We start from the raw sequence: 22,879 nt of genomic DNA on the forward strand, positions 1-22,879 counted from the left end.
TAACCGAGATGATTTTTTTTAACTAGGAGGGACAAAATTACTTTAATGTTATGTTCTCTATTTCTAGTACAGCATATCTAACTTTTAGTCAATTCTGAATGCAATGAGGCAAATACACTGCGATCATCATAGATTTCAATTTAAATGTTAATAACAATAATAATATGTAACACAGAGTTCAAATTTGCATAAAACAACAACAAAGAAGCATCACTTCATGCATAAGGGGTAATCGATATGTATTGCCACATGTATTTGGACCAGCAGTGACACCCGTCGCAAATAAACACCGTGACTAATCGTTACGATGTTTTCGAAGCTCACAAATTAGCACTTTTAAGCATGTCATTAAATAAATTCGATTTCAAGGTATACTCATCTTTCAATTGACAATAAGACATTTCTCATAGCAAAGGGAAATAACAGTAACAGTTTTGATAAATTTAACAAATATTTCATTGGTTTCTTTATGAATTCTCACACAAATGGGATAAATCTTATTTATTACAAACTTACCTATGTATTTTATTATTTCCATGGTTTCAGTTTTAGTATTAGTTTTCTTCACTTTATATTATCATGGTAATTTATAAATGTTCATACGAGGAATGGCAAGCATTGGAATTTCAATATTTGTTCTAATAAGTCTAGATCAACACCCGTTTCCTCATTTCCTGTCTAAGGAATTACAATTTATCCTTTTACCTTACGTCTGTCTACACGTCACACAAGTCAAGAGCTATCAGAAGGAGAATAATCATCCCAGTGTACCTATTTGGGAATAAACATGCAGCAGTTTTGCCAATCACCAGCAAGAAGGACGAGATTCAAACCTGAATCCGCATGCAGCATGACTCGATGGTTCAGCTCGCTAGGAAAACAGGACGCTACAACCATGTGAGCCAGTACTCCAGTTCCAGCAACAAATGTTTTCCATATTCTCCATTTCTAACAACGGACCAGGATTCTACAGTCCTTTCCCCAATCACTGTTCCAGTATATGAAGAAAAGAAGAAAGAACAACTGTTGATTTGGACACACAAACTTCATACAGTATGTTCCAGCAAAGTGTGTTGACCCGTCCCAATTAAGGTCACATTACGCCATCAACACAGTGCGATTTACACGTCCTAGATTACCTTACATGTAAATGTATTAAATATTTACAAGCCTATGTAGATATTCAATTCAAAATCCAAAAGAAGATGAAACTAATCGGCAATGAATCATAGTTTCACAAACATCATACCCATTGTTCCAGAATATCAATACACGACTCCTTCTAAAATGATAATGAAACAACACTTCTAGAAGTGTATCGATGTGATAAAGTCAATAAGTTACATCCAATTACACAAGTTTTCACGCAAGACAGTTTTGAAAAAATAATTTTCCAGTGTGTGAAACTTTTCTTCAATGATTAGTGCATAGGAGTGTACCAAGTGAGAAAACGTCAGAAATTGTTCACTTCTCAAAGAATGCACAGAACAATGTCTATTAACAGGCATTTGATCCGGCTTAAGTGAACGTGCAGCACGACAACATTTATAGTTTGCAAGTGTTACCCAGTTTCATCAACCATTTTCTTTTCTTCTTACTTACAATCTGCAACAAAATAACTGCACAACTTAACAAAATAGAACGCAAACTGTGTTTTAGGTGATATGTAGACAATTATATACTGGCCATTAGTCTAGATGCCAGACCCTCATATTCTACTTTAGATTAATCCTGGGCCTTGTTTTATATGTCTGTTAATAATTAAAGCCTGGATATTGACCTTTTATCATTTATTTTCAGTAAAATAATCATTATTTGTTGATTGTGAACAAACTGACATTATTAATACTAAATCTCATTTCAACCAGAATTTTTGCTAACAAAACTCAATGTATCTACTCAAACTCTGAACAGGAAATAACAACAGCATTTCGCCGACCTCCATGAGGAGTGGTTAGCACAGAGGTCTTCTGTTGGGGTGGAAGATGTGACCACCAATGCATAGACGTGCACACAGAAAGGGGTTGGGGGGCAAGTGGCAGGGCAATAACCCATTGAACATTAAGAGAAACATGAAATATCAAAAAAAGAATCCAGATGCCACATGGTACCATGAATTGGATGAGGACCTGTGTCAGCAACTTGTCTACAGTATGTCACACAGGTTGGCTTCATTTTTAGCAGTGGTGCAGTTATTTTGTTACAGACTGTAGTTCTTCGGAAGAAAATGTTGCAACGGAAATCAGTGTGTGCAAAATTTTCTAACAATGATTGTGTTTCACCGGAATTATCATCCACAAGAGTATATGTGTGTGTTTACAAAGAAATATTGGAAAAGAAGAAATACTTGCATGTAGTGTTGAACGTCAAAGTGCTCCAAAATTTATCCTGTTCAACGAACACCTTTCTCTGTAATTACGCCAGTGATTAATATTTATCACTCGGTGAACGTGTGTGCATCGCACTATAAAACAAGAAAACCACAGTGGAAGTATATTTATTATCCACATACTTCAATATTACGTAGTGCATCCACAAAATTACTGTACATAACTCAAGTGAATATACACGACGTATGAGTCTATTTTGTGTTTTGGCGGGAAAACATGGTTTTATTTTATTTTATTTCCTCCTCTGTTTTTTAATAAAATCTTCGCATTATAAGGATAGATCAACATGGTTCTTTTATATATAAATTTCAATTCAGGAAATTTATTTCCATGGGGAGTGATCTTATTATCAACCTCCTCTAAATAGAGAATCATATCAAGCCAGGATTCTTAATCTCAGTCATCGGCCGTTGCTCTATCAGGCATTAAAAGAATGCCATGTCAGTTATTAACAAATCTTCCTGATTTACTAGAGTTAAGGTTCTGAGCAACTGGCATTTGCAGGGCAATGACCAGGGTTACAGGGAAGAGAACAAAACTAAGAGCAACGGGGAATGTGGGGTCTTTTTTTTGCCTGGAGTCGTCGAACAAGTAGCAACTGAGGAGATTGAGCGGTCGAGCACAATCCGATTCGTTCAACAATCAGTGGGAATTTTATCATCAGAGACAGACAGGTATTGTTCTTTCCAACCATGTTGATCTAGACTTGAAGATATAAATCCAAAAGCTTGACTTTTGCCATTTCTGAGTGTGTTAAGTAACCTCTCGCCCATTACTTTTAAGTCATCTGCCAGGGGCGAGTGCTCACCGTTGAGGATGATTAAAGGTTCTTGGTTCGATCCCACGTTCATGCCAGAACGTTAAGGTACATTCATCAGTGTAGTGTATAGCTAATTGGTGCTTTTTAATCTTGGTTCCTTGTCTACATTGTATCTTCCATCCAAACTGTAAATCAATCTATAACTTCTGATATGTGCAATTACAAAATATTCCAGTAAATTCATGATGGATACGGTAAATGCAGTTTTACTATTGCGTATGAGAAATTTCATGTTTCTGTGTTGCTGATTTGATACTTTTTTTCCAATTAATTACAAAGGCTCACTGCCTTCATTCACTGAGGATACGGTATCTGGATGGTGCATCCACCATATTCGTCCCAGATACCGTATCGTCAGTGAATGAAGGCAGTGAGCCTTTGAAATTTAACTGAAAAAAAAAAACTATCAAATTAGCAACACAGAAACACGAAATTTCTCATACACAATTCCAGTAAATGTTACTATTAAAGCATTTCTTATTCTTATGGTGATGTTTTGTGATGATTTCCCAGAATTTTTTCAAAGTTACACTACCAAGATACACACAACACATTTGCCACAAGAATAAAAATCACTTTAATAGTCACATTTATCGTAATATCCAACAGTGGTTGTGCAAACTTTTAAGAAAAACATTTATTTGTTCAACTATTAGTAACTGTAAATAGAAATTGATGTGTTTCAACATCAGTGTTGACAAGGTGTTTTTTTTTATGTGTTCAGTTTTTTGTTATTTGTGTGAGTAAAGTAAATTATAAGCAGTGTTTGGAAGTAACTAGTTACAAGTAACTCAGTTACAAGTAACAGTTACTTTTTTGAGAAAATGTAACTGCAACTAGTTACTTTTAAAAGTGAGTAACTGTAATTGAGTTACTTTTTTACGATAGAAGTAATGTTTTAACAGTTACTTTGCAACACTTAAATTGCTATGTAAGTGTCATAAATTTTTGGCGATTTTGTACTCAAAGCGAGCCGGAATTTAGTTCTGCTGTGATATAAAAGCCCATTCTTTGAGACATTAATTCTTGCAAACAATAGATGAAGAGGAAAAGAGAAAGTTGAACTAAATTTATCTGCTGGCGGTAGTCAGTTGGTAGGCTCCAGAAAGGTGCAAGGAATTTCAAGGTTTATCGTAAGTTTCATCTTTCGTTTGGTAGACCTGAATTCCAAAGCAATGCACATGCCTCAGAAGAGGGGTGGGTTTCCCAGATGCGGGAAGATAAGCCTCTGGAAGGAATATTCCTTCCTATTGCTGACAGTTTGCAATTGTCAGTTGTGTGCTGTGAAGTGTCTCTTGTTTCTGTAGTTTGTTCCTCTGTGACCTTATAACTTCCCCCTTCTGTAAGCAGCATCCGATATAGTTTTTCTTTGCTATAATATCGGATTAAGCCGAAAAGGGACGTTCTGCAATATTTCAGTGTTTTTACGAAAGAATTCAATGATACTGGTAGTATGAACGAAACTGAAGAAGATGAGAGCTAGCAAATGCGGATATGAATGAAAAACAATGTAATTGTTTCCACGTGATTTCATTTATCTCAGTTCCTGATAATTTAAAAATGGAAGTAAAAATATTTCTGGTTAGAATTCGCTTATTTATGATTATTCAGCATTTCTGGACATTTTGAAAAAAAGTAATATATTTTGATAAGTGCTATTCATTTAAGATTTAAATGAGAACCGACTTTCTTGCAATAACAGGTATGATAGATCTCACCATTATTATTGATACAACAGTGAATTACAACACTCAAGTGGCAAACGAAAGAATCAGGAAGACCCTAACGATCATTCTCGCTTGTTTATGTAATCGTCTCAGAGATAACTGAAGGGGTAAGTTTAAAATGCCATTTTCACCTTCATTGATAACGCACAATTATAGGCTACTACATTATAATTTTTATCATTTTCTGGTTCATAAACACTTGAAACTGTACAACAATTTTTTTCTCTCTGACACGCCCTTTATGCGCAACAGACCTCCCTTGCTAGAAATATTCTATGTGAGTGATCTCTCTGTCTTTCTGTACAGTTTCTAGACCCCCTTTCCTTAAGTACAACAATGTTAATAAATACAAATGTTTAAGTTGCAGTAGCTCAGGTCAACCTCCGTGGCGGAGTGGTTAGCACAACGCACTATATGTCAGGAGTCCCGGATTCTAATTCGTTTCGGACATGGATGTTTGTGTTTGTTCCAATGAGAATACAGAAAACAGAAAATTGACATACGTGATAACTGAGAAAATGTTAATAACGGGGGATACTACTGCATAGGGATATTCCTTAAAAAAAAAAAGTCATTTGGGTGCCTGACTACCATGCGAGAGACCCCGGGTTCGATCCTCGGTGGGGGAGAATAGAGATTTTTTTCCACCTGTTGAAGCGGCTCCAGCACCCACCCAGCATCGTATAAAGTGGGTACCTGGAGGAAACTCTGGGGGGTAAAGGATGTCAGGCGATGTGGTGCTCATTACATCACCCCTACCGTCGGCCATGATCAAGAAAGTGTGGGGCTCTAACTCCACACCCCCTATACACCTTTATGGCGTCACGCAAAGCACAGGAGAGCATTTTATTTTAAAATATACAAAGACTTATATTATGTACCAGTAACATAAGTAAAATAACCTGTTAGTCTTCACAAAATATTTTATTACAATTAATGATTGATTTGTGTAATTTGGTTGCAAAAAAATTTTCAGCAGAAAGTAACTGTAAAAGTAACTGTAACTGAGTTACTTTTTAAAGTGAATAGCTGTAACTTACTTTTTTTAAGCAAGTAACTGTAACTAGTTACCTTTATAAAAGTAATTTTCCAAACACTGATTATAAGTGCTGTCCTATCTTTATTATGTTTGAAAGGAAACTTTTCATCTTTTTTTTTTTTTTTTCAGAGTTGTATACTGCTTGGTTAGTTCCGTTTGCTATATGTGGCAGTCTGGTCTTCACATATGGAATCATCACAGTGTGGTCTAACCCAGTTGTGAAACAAGTGTGTGCAAGTAAGGGACAATACACTATGTGTCCCAGATGTGATACATGTAGCTATTGGGATTATAGTGAGATCTGTAATTTGGCAAAAGCATCACATGTTTTCGGCAATATTGTATCTATATTTTTTGGCATCTTTGCTTCTCTCTGGGGTATGTTCCAAGCTTATAATAATTTATTAAATCTGTATCACATGAGATGTAATAGCTTATTTTTAAGTATTAGAAAGATTAAGAGTGTGCCTCTCCTCTCTGGAAAATCAATAGTCGTCGACATCAATGAGAGTGTAATTTTTCTGGTATTTTGTTTACATAAACAATTGACACTTCGGTTGTATATAGCTTTTCCATAAATGCTGTTTTATTATTATTATTATTATTATTATTCTACAGTTGAGTTATCATCTTCAAATACATTATCTTCATCTTTTGCTAGTACAGTGGAACCCTGATTTTATGTTCCTGGAATTTACATTTTCCTGCATTATACATTCAATCTTGATGGTCCAACATGGCAAAATGTTAAAAATTTTTCCTCCACTACATTTTCCCACATTTTAAGTTTTTTTTCAGCTTTGTCGCCTGAAAAACGTAAAATCGAGGTTCCACTGTATATACGAGGCATATTTTTAAAGTAAGTTCAGTTTTGATATTACATAAACACAAAGACACACGTTGTAATAATATTATTTTTACATGAAAGCCTGGGTCTACATACATCTACTTTTCAACATAATTGCCACCTACATTAAGGCACTTATCGTATCGTACGACCAGCTTCTGAATACCATCTTCATAGAAATCAGCCACCTGATGTGATAACCACTGCTGCACGGTCGTTTACACGTCATCATCTGCTTTAAAGCCTCTCCGGCAAGGTGCTTAAGTGCAGGAACAAGTTATAGTCACTGGGTGCTAGGTCAGGGCTATAGGGAGGATGATAATTTCTTCCCAACCAAATGACGTGATGTGATCTTGGGTTCGATGCACTGTGTGTGGACGAGCATTGTCGTGAAGCAATACGATCCCTTTACTGAGCATGCCGCACCTTTTGTTTGCATGACGCAGTTTATTCAAGGTCTCACAATATGTCGCAGCATTTACTGTGTCACCCCGAGGCAAAAAATCCACAAGCAACACCTATCCCAAAACACCATGCACATGATTTTTCGGGCTGAAATTGTTTGCTTGAACTTCACTTTCTTGGGTGATGTTGAATGCCTCCATTCCATGGACTGTTGTTTTGATTCCGGTGTAACGTGAGACACCCATGTCTCGTCACCAGTGACAATTTGGCTCAACAACTGAACGCCTTCGGCACTGTACCTCTTGAGGAAAGTCAAAGCACTGGCTAACCATTTGGTTTTGTGGAACTCAGACAGCAATTTTGGTACCCACCGTGAGCACAACTTCCGGTAATTTAAGCATACTGTCACAATTTTATACAGAACACTGTGCGACACTTCAGGAAACTATGTAGATAAAGATGAAATCGTAAAGCATCTGTTTTCGCATACTTTTTCATAAACTTGCTGCACCAGGTCATCGTTAATGATGGACGGTCGTCCACGTCATCCCTTGTTGTGCACGTTTGTACGGCCATCTTTAAATGCCCTCACCCATCTTCTTACCATGCTATCGCTCATAGCATTGTCTTCATACACTTCTGCAATGTGCTGTAGGATTTCGGCCGCTTTCCCTTAGAAAATGAATGGCAGCGAGTAGTTCACACTCCGCAAGACTTTCAATCATCTGAGGCATTGTAACCACACCTGAACAACACTGTGTACTCGGGCAAACAGTTGCGTACTGCTGCCTGTGGCAAACTCATAGATGCTAGATGCAGGTCCTCAGTGCGCATGTGCGAAATGGTGAGTGCAGCGCTACAGCGGCCTAATTGCAAAACTTTACTTTAAAAATATGCCTCGTATTTAACCTGGTGTTTCTTAGTAAAGTGTTTTCTTTAGTAAGCCATAAATATCACAGTATTAGTACTTTTTTTTTAGACTTTTTTAAAATTACAATTTACGGATGCAAGAAATAGAACTTTCTCCTTATTTGAAATTGGAAATTGTGATGAATTACCATTCTGCTTATGACGTACTTCCTCTTTCATTAGTTGCAACGTTGTTTCATATTTGGATGTACTATTACTGACGTATTTTTTAATAATATATTTCAGCTGTAACATTCTTGGAATTTTGGAAAAGACAGTCTGCAACCCTTGCATATCAGTGGGATTGCTGGGACCTTGAGTTAGATGAAGAATTTATGCGGCCAGAGTTTGCTGCTAAGGCTCCACATGTGAAAAGGAACCCAGTAACAGGAAAAACTGAACCATCGTTTCCAGAAAACATTCATGTGAAAAGGAGAATAATAACAGTTTTAGGACTCTTACTTATGGTATGTCTATTCTGTTTTCACATTCCAGAAATGTGTTTTTAATGTAATTCACAAAATATTTTGAAACTACTACAGGCAGTTTTGTTGTAAACTAAAGACACTTTACATGTTGTGTTTCTACCCTATATCATGGTCTTCCTCAGATGGTGGACTAAACTAGAAAAATCAGCACCTGTAGTGTTTTTAATATGGAAACAAAAGCTTAATAGTATTACGATTGGATATTTTTCGAGGCTGATTAGAAAAATATTTTTATATTTATTATATCGTTCTTTCTTAAGTCGTCCTGCAGTAATTTTGAATTAAAGCTGGCAGATATGGTTTGTCCTTGACGAGGTCATTTGCTGTCGCTTATGTCAATTCTCTCTACAGTTTTACACCTCGGTAGTAGTCCAGTGCATTGTGTGCTCATATATGATGCGTATGTTTCCTGCATGCAAAGGTATTAACAAATGAACATGTGATTTTGGTTGAGCTGGGCACTTTCCCGCCTTGCCACTGTATGGGGTTTCAAAAGCAAATTCATTTGAATGCATGTGAATAGTTTCCTAGTTCCTGGGTGTGTGGTTTCGCGTATGTCAGTTCACTCTGGTACAAATGAAACATATATGTAGATTAACTGATACTTTAATAACATGAAGCACGTAAATAACACTAAATATAATGAAGGGTTCCACACAAATGTACACGAATATGACGAGGCGTACAACACACGTACGTCGTCTCACGACTCAACTCGGACTCACACAGCGCATGCGCACACTGCATGGCAACAAGCTTAATAAGAATGACAATTTGTCTGAACATCACGGCCCCTCTTGGAAGATCAGCTTCCAAAATTAGAATACACAATAATTATTACCTTTTACAATATAACATATTACACTTGAATACATAGATTACAATAAACACAAATTTTCTTTCTGGTTACATATTTACACTTTCTCAATTGGTAGAGGTGCAAGCTTCATAATAGGCCTCTTTAGTTCACCGTCTTTAGTTTTAACAGTTGCAACTCTTACCAAACCATCTTGTCCTTTGTAAGTTTCGATAACTCTACCTAATTTCCACTTCAATGTGGGTACGTTATCTTCCTTTATCAACACTAAATCATTGACTTGAAGGTTAGGCAATCTCTTCTGCCACTTCGGTCTACTTTGAAGTCCAGATATGTACTCCAAATGCCATCTTCTCCAAAAATGCTGCACGATTTGTTGACACCTTTGCCAACGCGTCAGGCGGTTAATTTTGCTCTTGGTGAAATCATCTTCTGGAATGTTAAGTAGGTTGTCGCCAATCAGGAAATGCCCTGGTGTAAGTGCTGTCAGGTCATTGGGGTCACTTGACATGGCTGTGATTGGACGAGAGTTCAAACAACCTTCTATCTGCACTAATACTGTGTAAAGCTCTTCAAAATTCAACACAGCATTGCCCACAACACGTTTCAAATGATATTTTATGCATTTTATGTTACTTTCCCAAATCCCGCCAAACCAAGGTGAGGAAGGGGGATTAAAATGCCACTTGATTCCTTCATTTGTCAGAAAGTTATGCACAGTTTCTCTATGGTTCGATTCTCTCAAAAAATACAACATTTTATGCAATAGTTTGTCAGCTCCTACATACTGAGTACCACAATCAGAATACAGGTTAGCAGGTTTTCCTCTACAAAATATGAAATGTCTCAAACATGCAATAAAAGTATTAGTAGTTGCTGAAGATACAACTTCAATGTGAACACACTTAGAAAGACATATAAACAAAACAATGTAACCCTTGATTGTTTTATGAGATTTCAAAAATCCAGACTTAATTGAAATGGGACCTGCAAAGTCAGTGCCTGTGTTAACAAAAGGTCTTGCTTCGTTTACTCTAGGAGGCGGTAAACTTCCCATCAATTGTTTAGCTGTAATAGCCTTGACACGTCTACAAATAACACATTTGTTCACTATGCTACGAACCTTATCTCGAAGCCCAACTATCCAATATGTTTGTGTCACAATAGCTTGTAACAGTTGCGGATTTGCATGGAGATTTTTCACATGTTCATGTCTCAATAATAGTTCAGTAAACGGATGATTTTTGGGTAACACTATAGGATGTTTCTTATCTGAAGACACATCAGCATTATGTAAACGCCCACCTACTCGTAACACACAGTTATTGTCAATGAATGGACTTAACGAAAGAAGTTTACTGGATGAGGGGAGCTCCTGTTCTGTTTGTAAACAGTTAACCTCGCTCTCATACGCTTCACGTTGGGTGACCTTGACCCAAAACTCAGTTGCAGCTGATAACTCTTGGGTTGTCAACGTCTGCTCGTTTCGCTGCATGGAAGGCGCTCTACAGTTGCTTATGAATCTAAACATCCAAGCAGTAACACGTATTAATCTCAAGAATGATGAGAATCTCTGCAATAACTCCTTAGTGTCAAAGGTTGTAGTCAACAGCACCCGAATCCTTGTTTTTTTTTTCCTCCTTTTTTATTTCTTCACTTTCCACTGTAGATGATTCATGCATAGGCAACTCAGGCAAGTAAAGAAATGATGGACCATTCCACCATAAATGAGCTTCACACAACTGTGTAGGGAAAGCACCACGAGAACCAATGTCTGCAGGGTTTTCTTTGGAACGTACATGAAACCACTGTTGAGGATTCGTCAGTTCATGAATGAGTGAAACTCTGTTTGAAACAAATGTACTCCATCTGGATGGATCTGATTTAATCCAACATAAGGTGATCTGGGAATCAGACCAAAGGAAAATATCGTCTATATGCAATGACAATGATGACTGCACCACACTAATCAATTTGGCTAACAACACAGCAGCACATAACTCTAAACGTGGCAATGTTACAGGTTTTATGGGTGCAAGCTTTGTTTTCGAAACTAACAATCTGACTGTAACAGCGTTGTCATCATATACTGTTCGTAGATACACAATAGCACATGTACCTTTCTCACTAGCATCACAAAAACCAATCAGTTGACACAAAGTTGATTCTCTACATTTTAAGCATCGTGGCAACTGTATGCTCTGTAACACATGTAATTCTGCACAATGTCTTTCCCATATTTCTCTTATGTCACTAGGAATAGGTTCATCCCAATGTAACTGTTCCTTCCACAGTGATTGAATTAATATTTTAGCTAACATAGTGACTGGGGCTAGTAATCCGAGTGGATCAAATATGCGAGCTACCTCAGACAACAACAACCTTTTGGTTAATACAGGGTGTTCACTAGGTGGGTTAATGATGAAACTCAAATGATCAGTATCCGGGTGCCACACAAGGCCAAGAGTTCTTATGAATTCGCTGTTATGGATGGAAGATATTGTAGGTTTCTCTCGCAAATGCTCAGGAATACTGTTCAACACGTCCGCATGATTTGACGTCCACTTATGCAACTCAAATCCACCCTTTCTCAACAATTGTGTCAATTGTTGCTGCATCTCTATTGCTTCTGGAACACTGTCAGCTCCACTGCACAAATCGTCTATATAAAACTGTTGCTTTAAGACTTCTGCTGCAATCGGGTAATTTTCACCTTCATCGTCTGCTAACTGACGTAACACTCTCGTAGCAAGAAAAGCAGCTGGTGCCGTGCCATACGTGAGCGTATTTAAACGATAAACAATCACAGGTTGATTGGGGGATTCTCTCCACAAAATTAATTGGTAGTCTCTGTCCTGAATATTCACCTGTATCTGGCGATACATCATACGAACATCACTCGTCAATGCAATAAGATGGCCACGAAAACGTAACAAAATGGATAGTAACTCTGGCTGTTGTTTACCTCCATTCATTAACACGTCATTCAAGGACACGCCTGTGCTAGTTTTATTCGATCCATTAAAAACTACTCTCAGTTTCGTACTTGTGCTTGTCTCCTTTGTTATAGAATGATGCGGAATGAAATAAGAATCAGCGGGGGCCTTGGAAGGTTCACAGTCCGCCACTGGTGTCATATGATTCAACGCAATGTACTCTTGCATGAATGACTGGTATTGTTCTAGTCTCTGTCTATCAACTCGAAGCCTACGCTCTTGACTAAGTAAACATTTCATCGCCTTATCTCTTGAATAACCTAACTCGTCGCGGTTGACCTTAAATGGTAAGCGTACAACGTACCGACCATCATCCTCGCGATAATGTGTTTGTACGAAATGTTCCTCGCACAATTGTTCTTCTTGACTCGGCACTCGTAAATTAGGAATCTCCTCCGATTCAAAAAACTTATTCAGAGTTTCGTTCAGATCATTTTCTTGTACAACAATGTGATAAGTAGACAGAGATTGTTGAGGTCTTTGTTGAGGAGTTTTGCCACAAACAACCCATCCCAAGCGGGTTTGAATAGCCACGGGTTCATTCATTCTCCCCTCTCTTCTTCCACTCATTAGTAACAATGGGAAAAGATCAGCCCCGATAAGCAACTGAATTGTGTCAGGTTTGTGATATGAAGGATCGGCAAGTTCAAGGTTACCTAAATGTTTAAAACTCAGGGTGTTTGGTACACATGCTTGTGGCACTGTGTTGGATATTTTCTTCACAATTAAGGGCGAACAATGATAGGATCTGTCCCCGTTTTTAGAGAGTATGTTCAAATCAACAGTAGAGTGTGAATTTCCGGCATTTACAACCGAAATTCTAGTAACCGACACGAACACTTTTTTACGTTTCAAGCCTAATAATTGGGCTGCGTTCTCGCACAAAAAGGATTTTTCACTAGCACTATCCAAAAGTGCTCGCAGGGAGTGAAGCTGATTTTGTTTATCCTTTACTCTGACAACAGCAGTCGGTAACAAGACACGCGTTGCGTCACACTGCGTATCAGCTGTTATGTGTGACACCACTTGCGGCGTTGCCACGTTTCCACTTACCTTAGCTCTCCGCGAAGTTTCACGATGAATAGACATGTGGTGAGACTTACCACAAGACCTACACGAGCCTGATTTACACCTATCCACAAAATGGGAATTATCAAGGCAGTTGAAACACAAGCCCTGCGATTTCACAAACACTTCCCTCTCTGGCACAGATAGGCTCATATATTCTTCACATTTACTCAAAAAATGTGATTCTCGACACATAGGGCAAGAGGATGATACGTGAAATGAATTAGCACTTCTTCTAGCACTGGGTTCACTGTGGGGGGTGGGGGGTTTCCTTTGGGATCCTGGTTTCGGGTCCTTGGAAGATGCAGATGCTGCGAGCGCTCTCGCTCTGTTGTCCAGGAAGCCGCTCAGCTGTTCGAAAGTAGGAAGTTGCTCTGACGACACGCTCAGCTCCCATTGTTGCCTCGAAGTACTGTCCAATTTCTCCACGGTATGAAACACTAGGATAGTGTCCCAATGCTGCACTGAAATGTCTAACACACGTAAAACTCGAACACATTCTGTCGTCACGTCAACAAGCTTGCGTAAGCCGACAGCAGACTCAGTTTGTAATGAGGGTTGGGACACAAGCCGCTTAATTGTGTCGTTCACTAGCGCGTGTTTCTGTTCATATCTGTTAGTCAGAATGTCCCATGCTTCTTTGTAATTCGAATCGGTTATCGCTATAGACTGTAACAATAACGTGGGTTCACCACGGACGCTCGATTTCAAATACTGTAGTTTTTGTGCGGGCGAAAGTGACGCGTTGTTGTGTACGGACGCCACGAACAAGTCTCTAAAAGAAAGCCACTGCTGCAGATTTCCTGTAAAAGTAGGCAAATCCAATCTTGGTAGACGCACATCACTCACTGTCTTTGTCTCGGTCACGGTCACGGTAGTTTGCTGTTTTTTCGCGATGTATAACTTGGCCAATGCTTCGTCGAGCCTGTCTTGCACTGAACCAATTTCCTCATCATATTGCTCAAACTGTTCGTCGGTGCACTTTTCTGAGATTTCACGGATCAGTTTTTGAGTGTCTTCTGTCAGTTGTAATGCTTTGTCTATGTACACTAAAACATTACCTTCGGTGAGATCATCTGCCGCCAATTTCTTCTCCAAACGTGTGACGTCACGTTTGAGAAGACGTTTGTTTGAAAGTATTTGCTCCATATTTAAGTCTCAAAACACGTAAAGTACATACACGAAGATCACAGTCTCACCCGGCAAGGATACGATGCACAGAATTGCCGGTAAGCACAAAAACACCATCTCTCGAAGCTCAAACACAAAGCCGTTAATAAGGCACACTTTCTCAGCAGGAACACAATGGATGACCGGGCGTAACGAATCGAATCAACCATTTATCCGGGCACAGGAGGACCATGAATAGTTTCCTAGTTCCTGGGTGTGTGGTTTCGTGTATGTCAGTTCACTCTGGTACAAATGAAACATATATGTAGATTAACTGATACTTTAATAACATGAAGCACGTAAATAACACTAAATATAATGAAGGGTTCCACACAAATGTACACGAATATGATGAGGCGTACAACACACGTTCGTCGTCTCACGACTCAACTCGGACTCACACAGCGCATGCGCACACTGCATGGCAACAAGCTTAATAAGAATGACAATTCGTCTGAACAGCATGTGTATTGGAAGTGAAAGGTAATACTTTCAATATTAATTTGTATTGTAGTTAAGAGATTACATTTCAGGTTATCTTAACACACTTGTTTGACTTCAATATAACATTCTATTCGCACTGAGAATTTTTTTGGACACAGTGGGTAATTAGTGTTCGGAATGTAACAACACATAATAAAAATATTTTCACAAATTTTATATATCCTACATTGAAAGTTCATAAGTCAGACCTCTTAAAATGTATAACTGACTTGGATATATCTGTCAAATAGGAAGGAAATAGGGAACACTCACTGGACATTGGATTTTTTTTAGATTTTTGTGCCTGCGAGCTGCATCTTCAGTAGTAGGAAAGGAATGGTGAAATGGAAGTGAATATTCAACCTGCAGAGTTGCCAGGTCCAGATCGAAGATGTAGTTGGTGTGGCAAAACTTAGTTCTCTCACCAGGGTCGTGGAAATCTGAGGTGGGGTGGGGGTCTTGTAATGTGAGAGGAAGGCTTGGTTGGGAATGAGTTGAGATGGGTTTGGTTTGTAAAGTTACTGGGTGGCCTTGTTAAGGCCAGGGGGTGTAGTTGCACTAATGGCTGATGTGTAGGTGTTTTCATACTGAGGTGTTTGGCTATTGGGGTGGATAGTCGCTATCCCAAAGCAGTGAGAGTGAGCTAATAGGTGTCTGGTGAGTGAGTGAGGTGTTTGTTTCTGTAGTTACAAGTACAGGGTTGCTACGCGACTGGAAAACCTGGAAAACAGGGAAAAGTCAGGGAATTTGGTTGGTCAGGGAAAAGTCAGGGAATAGTCAGGGAATTTGGCATATTTTCTGGAATTTACATGCATTTTGGAGTTGCAGGAGAACCAGTTACAAAATGAATGAACGGTTCATTTCCACTTCCGAGTTCGGTTCTTGTGATTCCAGTCCCCCCAAAAGATTCAGTTCAGAAACTTGTTCCTCTCGTCATTATGACTTCTAGTCTGTTACGTACAAAATTATGGTTCCTTCGCATTTCAATTCTATATTTATTAACTCTCGGATCTAGGTTCTTGGATCCGTTCATTGTGCAACTCATTCTTGTGAACGTGTTCAAGACCGGAATTTGGAGAGGCGTGAGATATTTCCTTAGAGAACAAGCTACTCAAGACGAAACCTACGCACCAACTATCCTCAGAATTTCTTGCGGAAAAAATGTTGCTTTAGCTTTGTGTGTGGTGAGGAAATTTCCTTTCTTCAAGAACACACCCGTTCGGAACCCGTTCTCTTTTGATACGTGAAGCAGAGCAGGTTGGTGTTCGGACAGTTCATTGGTTTTGGATCTGCAATAAAGCTTGACAAGCAGAATTTCACGTAACTGGCTGTGGTTGACGTCACACTCGATGGGTGCGGACACCGAGTAAAAACAAAGGGACTCACTACTTCGTTCCCCCCGTGAACCCGTTCTGTGAATTTGAGTCCTTCGTTTGCAACCCGTTCAGAAGCAACCTGATCAACTAGTTCATTTACTCGTTGTCATAGTTTTTACATTGCAGAGATGTGTTACACCCGAGAAATTAGTGATTTTATGCAGTATCAGTGACGTCATTATTCGAATATGCACGTGTTTTGTGCATGTAGAACGAATTTATTTTTTAAAAACTGGTGCGAAATAGAGGAATTAAACGTACGCTGGTCACACATCGTTGTTAGGTTAGGAATGTTGGTTTGATGCCGATAGTAATTTTACGTATTGTTTGCATGTAGAATGAAATTATGCTGAAAAGTGGTGAAAATGAGCCCTAGTTCCTTTTGTTTTATTACGATTTCATCATGCTACAAATGCAACTTTTACATGGTTCGATTTCGATTTATGTCTGTTAACACATACTGCAGAGTTTTAGCGATTACTTAAGATTTTTTCAATATATGCTTTTGTGGTTAGGTTAGGAATGTCAGGTTTGGTTGTCTTAGAATTAAAATAAAGACCCTGAATGCACTCTACTAAGGTTCCGATTTATTTCTACATTCATTCCCACTAGTTTACGATACTTACTGTTGTTTGTCAACCGGAGAATACCTTGTCCGTGGGAAGCGTGTATGATTGAGTAAGGTCTTTTTAAATTTTTTTTTCAACATAAATAACTTTTTTCGAATTCAAATAGTGCTCATTATTTTAAGGAAGGTTCAAATTTTGTTTCACAATGATTGCCAAAATTCTATGATAATTAGTCTTCCTGCTAGGAAAATGCCAAAATTCTATGATAATTAGTCTTCCTGCTAGGAAAATTTGAAAAAAAAATCATAAAACATTCGGAACTGTTACCTTTTAAAAGACAGATTTCGATGTTTTTCGTAATATAAAATTGGTTCCAGCATGTGGAAAACTCAAATAATGGAGATATTTGATTCCAAAGTATGGCCCGCGTATATATTTTTTTTAGGTGTATGGTTGGTCACTGGCAGTGGCGAAGCGTAGAGTTCCTAGCAGGGTAGGCACAGAAGTGCGATAATTTCCATTAGTTGCTTAAATCTGTAAAAAGAAAGGGAGGGGGGGGGGCTATGTCATGGAGAGTGGTTCAATGTGTCTCCAGACCGCTTCTTTACTTGGCAGTGGCATGACGTTTTCAAAAGTGTTGTTACCGGCCATCAGCACGATAATTGCGTCTTAGACGTTCTCCCCCACCCACCAGATGTCATCGATCTACATTTTTGTTCACTTCTGTTTTTTTTATTTGTTTGTATTTTTTCAACCCCTGATTTATGCACACACCTCCAGAAAGAACTACCAATCATGAGACATCGCGAAAATCCAACGAATAGTGCTCGAGCCCTGTTGTCAATTCTTCATCACTTTTTTCTAAATTTATTTATTTATTTTGCAATTGAGGTGAAAAGGGCTAGAAGAACCCCATAATTTTCGGGTTAGTCTGACGTTTGTGCCGTGAGCAGACGACAGAATTCCGCACTTTCAGCGACTGTCAGTTTGGTATGTTCTATTGCTGCCAACTTAGTTTTTGTAGCAAGACTTTCTCGCACCGAGGAAAACACCATTGTTATCTGTTGTCTAACTAAAGGAATGGTTGTAGTTAATTCCAGTCTTGGCTTTCTAGATAAATGAATTTCTGACACCTGTATGTGCAAGTAAACATAATTTAAATTTTGAATATTTTCGTCTCATTTGTTCTGATCTATGCTAATCGTGACGATGAGAATGTATGGAGAATGAATTAAAGATGACCAGGAAACATTGACATGACCACAATTAGGTCACCTGGCTTCGTAACGTGTTAGGATGACGACTACGGGGCTTTCAAGAAAAAAAAACATAAGTAAAGGTGACCTCTCTCATTCAGTGTGTATACTTCGCATCCTAGTTTGTTCTACCCCTTGTGTTAGTAGACACCCTTACGTGATAACAGAACATAGGATCCTTGTTTGGGACCCGGCAACACGACAGGTTACTATGTAACATGTAAACAGGTTATAATAAATGTAGTTGCTTGAGAGAATAGAATCCCAATTTTAGGCGCAATTTAGTTCTTTTCTGCCAATCCAATGTGACAACACTGGCATGTTCCGCCAGACCTGAAACAGACATGGCCCGCGCAATAACCCCATAACCCTCTTTGTCCTAAACCCAAAAAAAGTCTTCCCTTGCATTGTACTTTATTTGGCCGCCCTCTTCTCTTGTTATCCCTTCAGGGTAAACGAAACTGCCTACCTCTTCGCTTGTGTCGGCTGCATAAAAAAAATATCTGCTTGTAATATTTATTCAACGACAGTGTTAACGCATTAAATAATGTTTCAACAACTTTGAATTTTTAAAAATATTTTGCTGTCACTTGCCACTGCTACTTGCAAAGGAAAATATACTTGAAAACATTTTAGAAATGATTGTTATAAGAAGGAAACATGAAAGACCAAAAGTGGGTCCTACCTTACCGATGATTACTTCTTCACTCAATTAAGAACTCGATTGTTCTTGTTCTTGCATTTCAGTCCAGCACTTCTTGCATAAATCTGATCGCTGCACACGACACCAATCAAAAACAAAGCTCTACCGCCACGAACCTCGCGCTCCGAGCCAAGCGCCAAGCTCCCTTCTAGCGTCGTGAGCAGGAGGCAAGTTTTCCCAGAGGGTGAACGAGAGGGGAATCCCCGTTTACGATAAAAATAAATTATTCTATTCCCAGTGAAAGTAAAACTACTTTGTAAATATAAAGCGTAACTATCATTTTAATTTACGTAATTTGGTATGAAGACTTACTTTACAAATATAAGTTCTTTGGACTTTCTGTTTACGCTACGGTGTTGCGTGAATCGACAAGACCATCAGCACTCTGACCAGAAAACGAAGTCAGAACTACAGTACTCCGTAATTTTCAATTTCACTTACACTTGTCGATGAAAGGAAGGAAAACCTAAGTTTCGTACAAAATATGGAGAATGTACGTACAATGAAATAGAAGTCTCTCTCTGCACGAACACAGGCTAATGTTTATAAAAAATGCCGGTACACCACAAATTTCCAACCCTGGCGGAAATGCAGTGTTGCTGATATGCTGTTCGTCCTAGTGGGTAACACCGGGAGGCCGGCCTCAGGAGCGTGTTATAAGCATACGTACAGTACTCGTAAGATTAGGCTTCCCGCATATACCACCGTAGGACGGAATGTGAAGAGAAGAGGCCCCAGCAAATGTGCCTCACTCCATGGAAAGTTCGTATACTGACTGGACAGGGTTAGAATGTTTTTGTAATTATCATAAATGAAAATTCCAAACTTTTCCATTGCATTGCATGTGTTTTGACGAAATAAGTAAATACACATTTAAAAGAGTAATGGCGTGGGTAGGCCCGGCCTCCTGGCCTCATAGGACGCTTCGCCACTGGTCACTGGCGCCATTCAAGTTCTGAATTTCCGTAATATGTACTATTTTCAATAAATTAAAAATATATAATCATTAAACTTATTGCATATTTTCTAAAGGTACATGACCTAATTTTCTGTTGTTTCTCATTTGTATTGATATAGGCTAATTGAGGTTGTACGTATACAGGTTACATTGTAAAGCTTTGATATATGCCACATTTTTTTATTGATTTTTTTATACCACCTTAATTGTAATGACTTAGTGAAAATGGGGAAGTACAATAGTTATTTATTTTTTCATTGAATAGCATTATTTTAATCACTTGGTAAATTTTCAGCTAATAACTGTGTATATTCATATTCATAATAATTAACGTGCCTGCATATTTAATTGAAACACATGAGGTCAAGCAAAAATCATGACGACAAACATGTCTGGAAAAATTTTATTTCTGGTCTGGAAAACCTGGAAAAGTCAGGGAATTTCATAATCAAAAAATCGTAGCTACCCTGAAGTAAAGAAACCTCAATCTTACACACCTTTTCACACTTGGCATAAGAGAGGTTGATAGGTATAGTATTCTTAAAATAAAAAAAATGTTAAACAGGTATTTTAATGATTTCATTTAAATATAAAAGCTACAGTAATCACAAGTAGAAGGTATACGCTATTGAGGAAGGTTAACCAGAGGATCGACTACAACCCTGGATTGACCAAAACCCAAGTTTGAAAAAGAAAATTTTTCGATTTTCAACGCTTAAAGAATATAGAAATAATTAAGTTGTTAATATTTTTAAATATTAATACAGGGTGATTTTTTTAAAACTCATGGTTTTATTTGTTGTGTAAAATTTGTAAATGAAGTATTATTTCCATGCGGTTTGTGGCAAATGAATAAGGAAGGATGGGAGATTTATTGGAGTATGTATACCGGTTTATATGCATCCCGGGTAATATCGCCCACGCCTCAACAAAAACAGCAAATATTCACCAGTGTACCTTTCGCATCTATATGGTCTGGGGGTTTGGATGCAGTGCGGAGGTTTAGGTTTCCTCCTGTAGATAGCACCGTTGTCATTCTCAACAATAACCAGGAAACTGAGCTGTTATATTGTTGTGCTGGAAAGTTGTGTGCTTTTGCGTAATTGTTGTGCTGAAAAGTTGCGTTATTGTGATCAGGACACACAGTAAGAATGGTGTACTTGCAGAAACGTGTGTTTATCGTGAAAAGTTTTTGGAAAACTGATTCTGTTGTTGCTACGCAAAGGGCATTTAGAAACAAATTTGCCTCACGTATGCCTGACTCAGCATCACGTATAGTGGGTCCAATCTCCTTCAATGAAACAGTGAACGCAGAGCGGTACAGGGCAATATTCATGGAATTTGTTGAAAGTTTGGACGACATTGAACTCACAAAGGGTTATTTTCAACAGGATGGTGCTACATGCCATACATCGCATGACAGTTGAAAGTTTCTTTGCGAATAGGGTTATTTCAAAGGGATTGTGGCCTCCGAGGTCTCCAGACTTAACTTCACTTGACTTCTTTCTGTGGGGCTTCCTAAAGGGACATGTGTACACAAACAACCCTACATCCCTGGAAATGTTGAAGCAGAACATTATCACTGAAATTGCGAACATTAACGCAGAAACACTATGTCAGCGGCGTGTTCGACTTTGTTTACAGGAAGGAGGTCGACACTTTCAGCACCTTCTTTAAAGGTGTTATGTCATATGTCTGTGCTATAATTTTTATGTTTTATTTATGTTTGAGTGAATACAAAAAAAAAGAACTCATTTTCATTAATTCATTTTAGCAAAAATCCAATACTTCAATGTTATTGTTGGGTACACTGGTGAATATTTGCTGTTTTTGTTGAGGCGTGGGCGATATTACCCGGGATGCATATAAACCGGTAAACATACTCCAATAAATCTCCCATCCTTCCTTATTCATTTGCCACAAACCGCATGGAAATAATACTTCATTTACAAATTTTACACAACAAAGAAAACCATGAGTTTTAAAAAAATCACCCTGTATAATATAATTTTTAAAAATGTTGAAACTATAAAGTAAATCAAAGTTGGTCTGATTGTGTGGAATGAGTCATTTAATAAATGGAAATTAATTTTACAAGTTTTATGTGTGTTCATAGTGTGATATTCACTAGAAAATTGTTTTACAAAAGCCAAAATAAACTTTTTAACCTTTTGTTCACAGGTTGGTGTAGTCATTGTATTTTTAATTGCTATTATCATCTTCAAAGTCTTTGTTTCAATTCGACTGTCAAAAGATGCTAATTTAAGCTATGGAAAAGCCCATCAGATCATAGTCACAATAGGATGCGTCTTAAATTTCTTGTTGATATTGTTTATGTCGAAGATTTATTCTTTTTTAGCCATCAAACTTACTAAGTGGGGTAAGTTTTTAATTTTTGTTATTAATTCTAAAAATAGTAATACATACAACTTATTTGTTGTTTTCCTTGAAAGTAATTGCATAATATGTAAATATTGCTTACTGTAAAATGCTATTCTTTTTTGCTACCAAACAGAGGGATACACTCAGGGCTTGTACTGCAACAATAATAATTGCAAGATTCATTAAGATCTAATGCAGCTAATGCAGTTGATGATAACTTATTGAAAATATACAGGTGACTTGCGACTCAATTGGAAATCATAACCTGGCCTCACAACAGCTTCAATTGTTTAAAAAGATTCCAAACTTTCGAGAGCTAACATCACTCTCATCTTCAGGGTAGAAGTGCACCAGCAACCCCTCTCCATGAATGTATATACACTGGGTTGATGCTCAGGACTGCACTTCTAACTTGAAGATGAGAGTGTCGTTAGCTCTCAAAAGCTTGGAGTCTTTTCCACAACTCACCTGGTCGA

The 22,879-nt window shown here is 38.1% G+C and overlaps 1 protein-coding gene across 5 annotated transcripts in view; it reads left to right on the forward strand.

Moving 5' to 3' along the window:
- Positions 1-22,879, forward strand: part of LOC145998824 (anoctamin-7-like) — a 137,627-nt gene that overhangs the window by 70,106 nt on the left and 44,642 nt on the right. For all 5 annotated transcript variants that reach the window (XM_083135476.1, XM_083135475.1, XM_083135478.1 and 2 more), the window contains 3 exons: positions 6,106-6,354; positions 8,384-8,604; positions 22,203-22,401. In XM_083135476.1, coding sequence (XP_082991602.1) covers positions 6,106-6,354; positions 8,384-8,604; positions 22,203-22,401 — 669 coding nt within the window. The remainder of the gene's footprint in view (positions 1-6,105; positions 6,355-8,383; positions 8,605-22,202; positions 22,402-22,879) is intronic.

This window comes from Lepisma saccharinum, chromosome 14 (genome assembly GCF_977018435.1).
Source record: "Lepisma saccharinum chromosome 14, izLepSacc3.1, whole genome shotgun sequence".
Lineage (NCBI taxonomy): Eukaryota > Metazoa > Arthropoda > Insecta > Zygentoma > Lepismatidae > Lepisma > Lepisma saccharinum.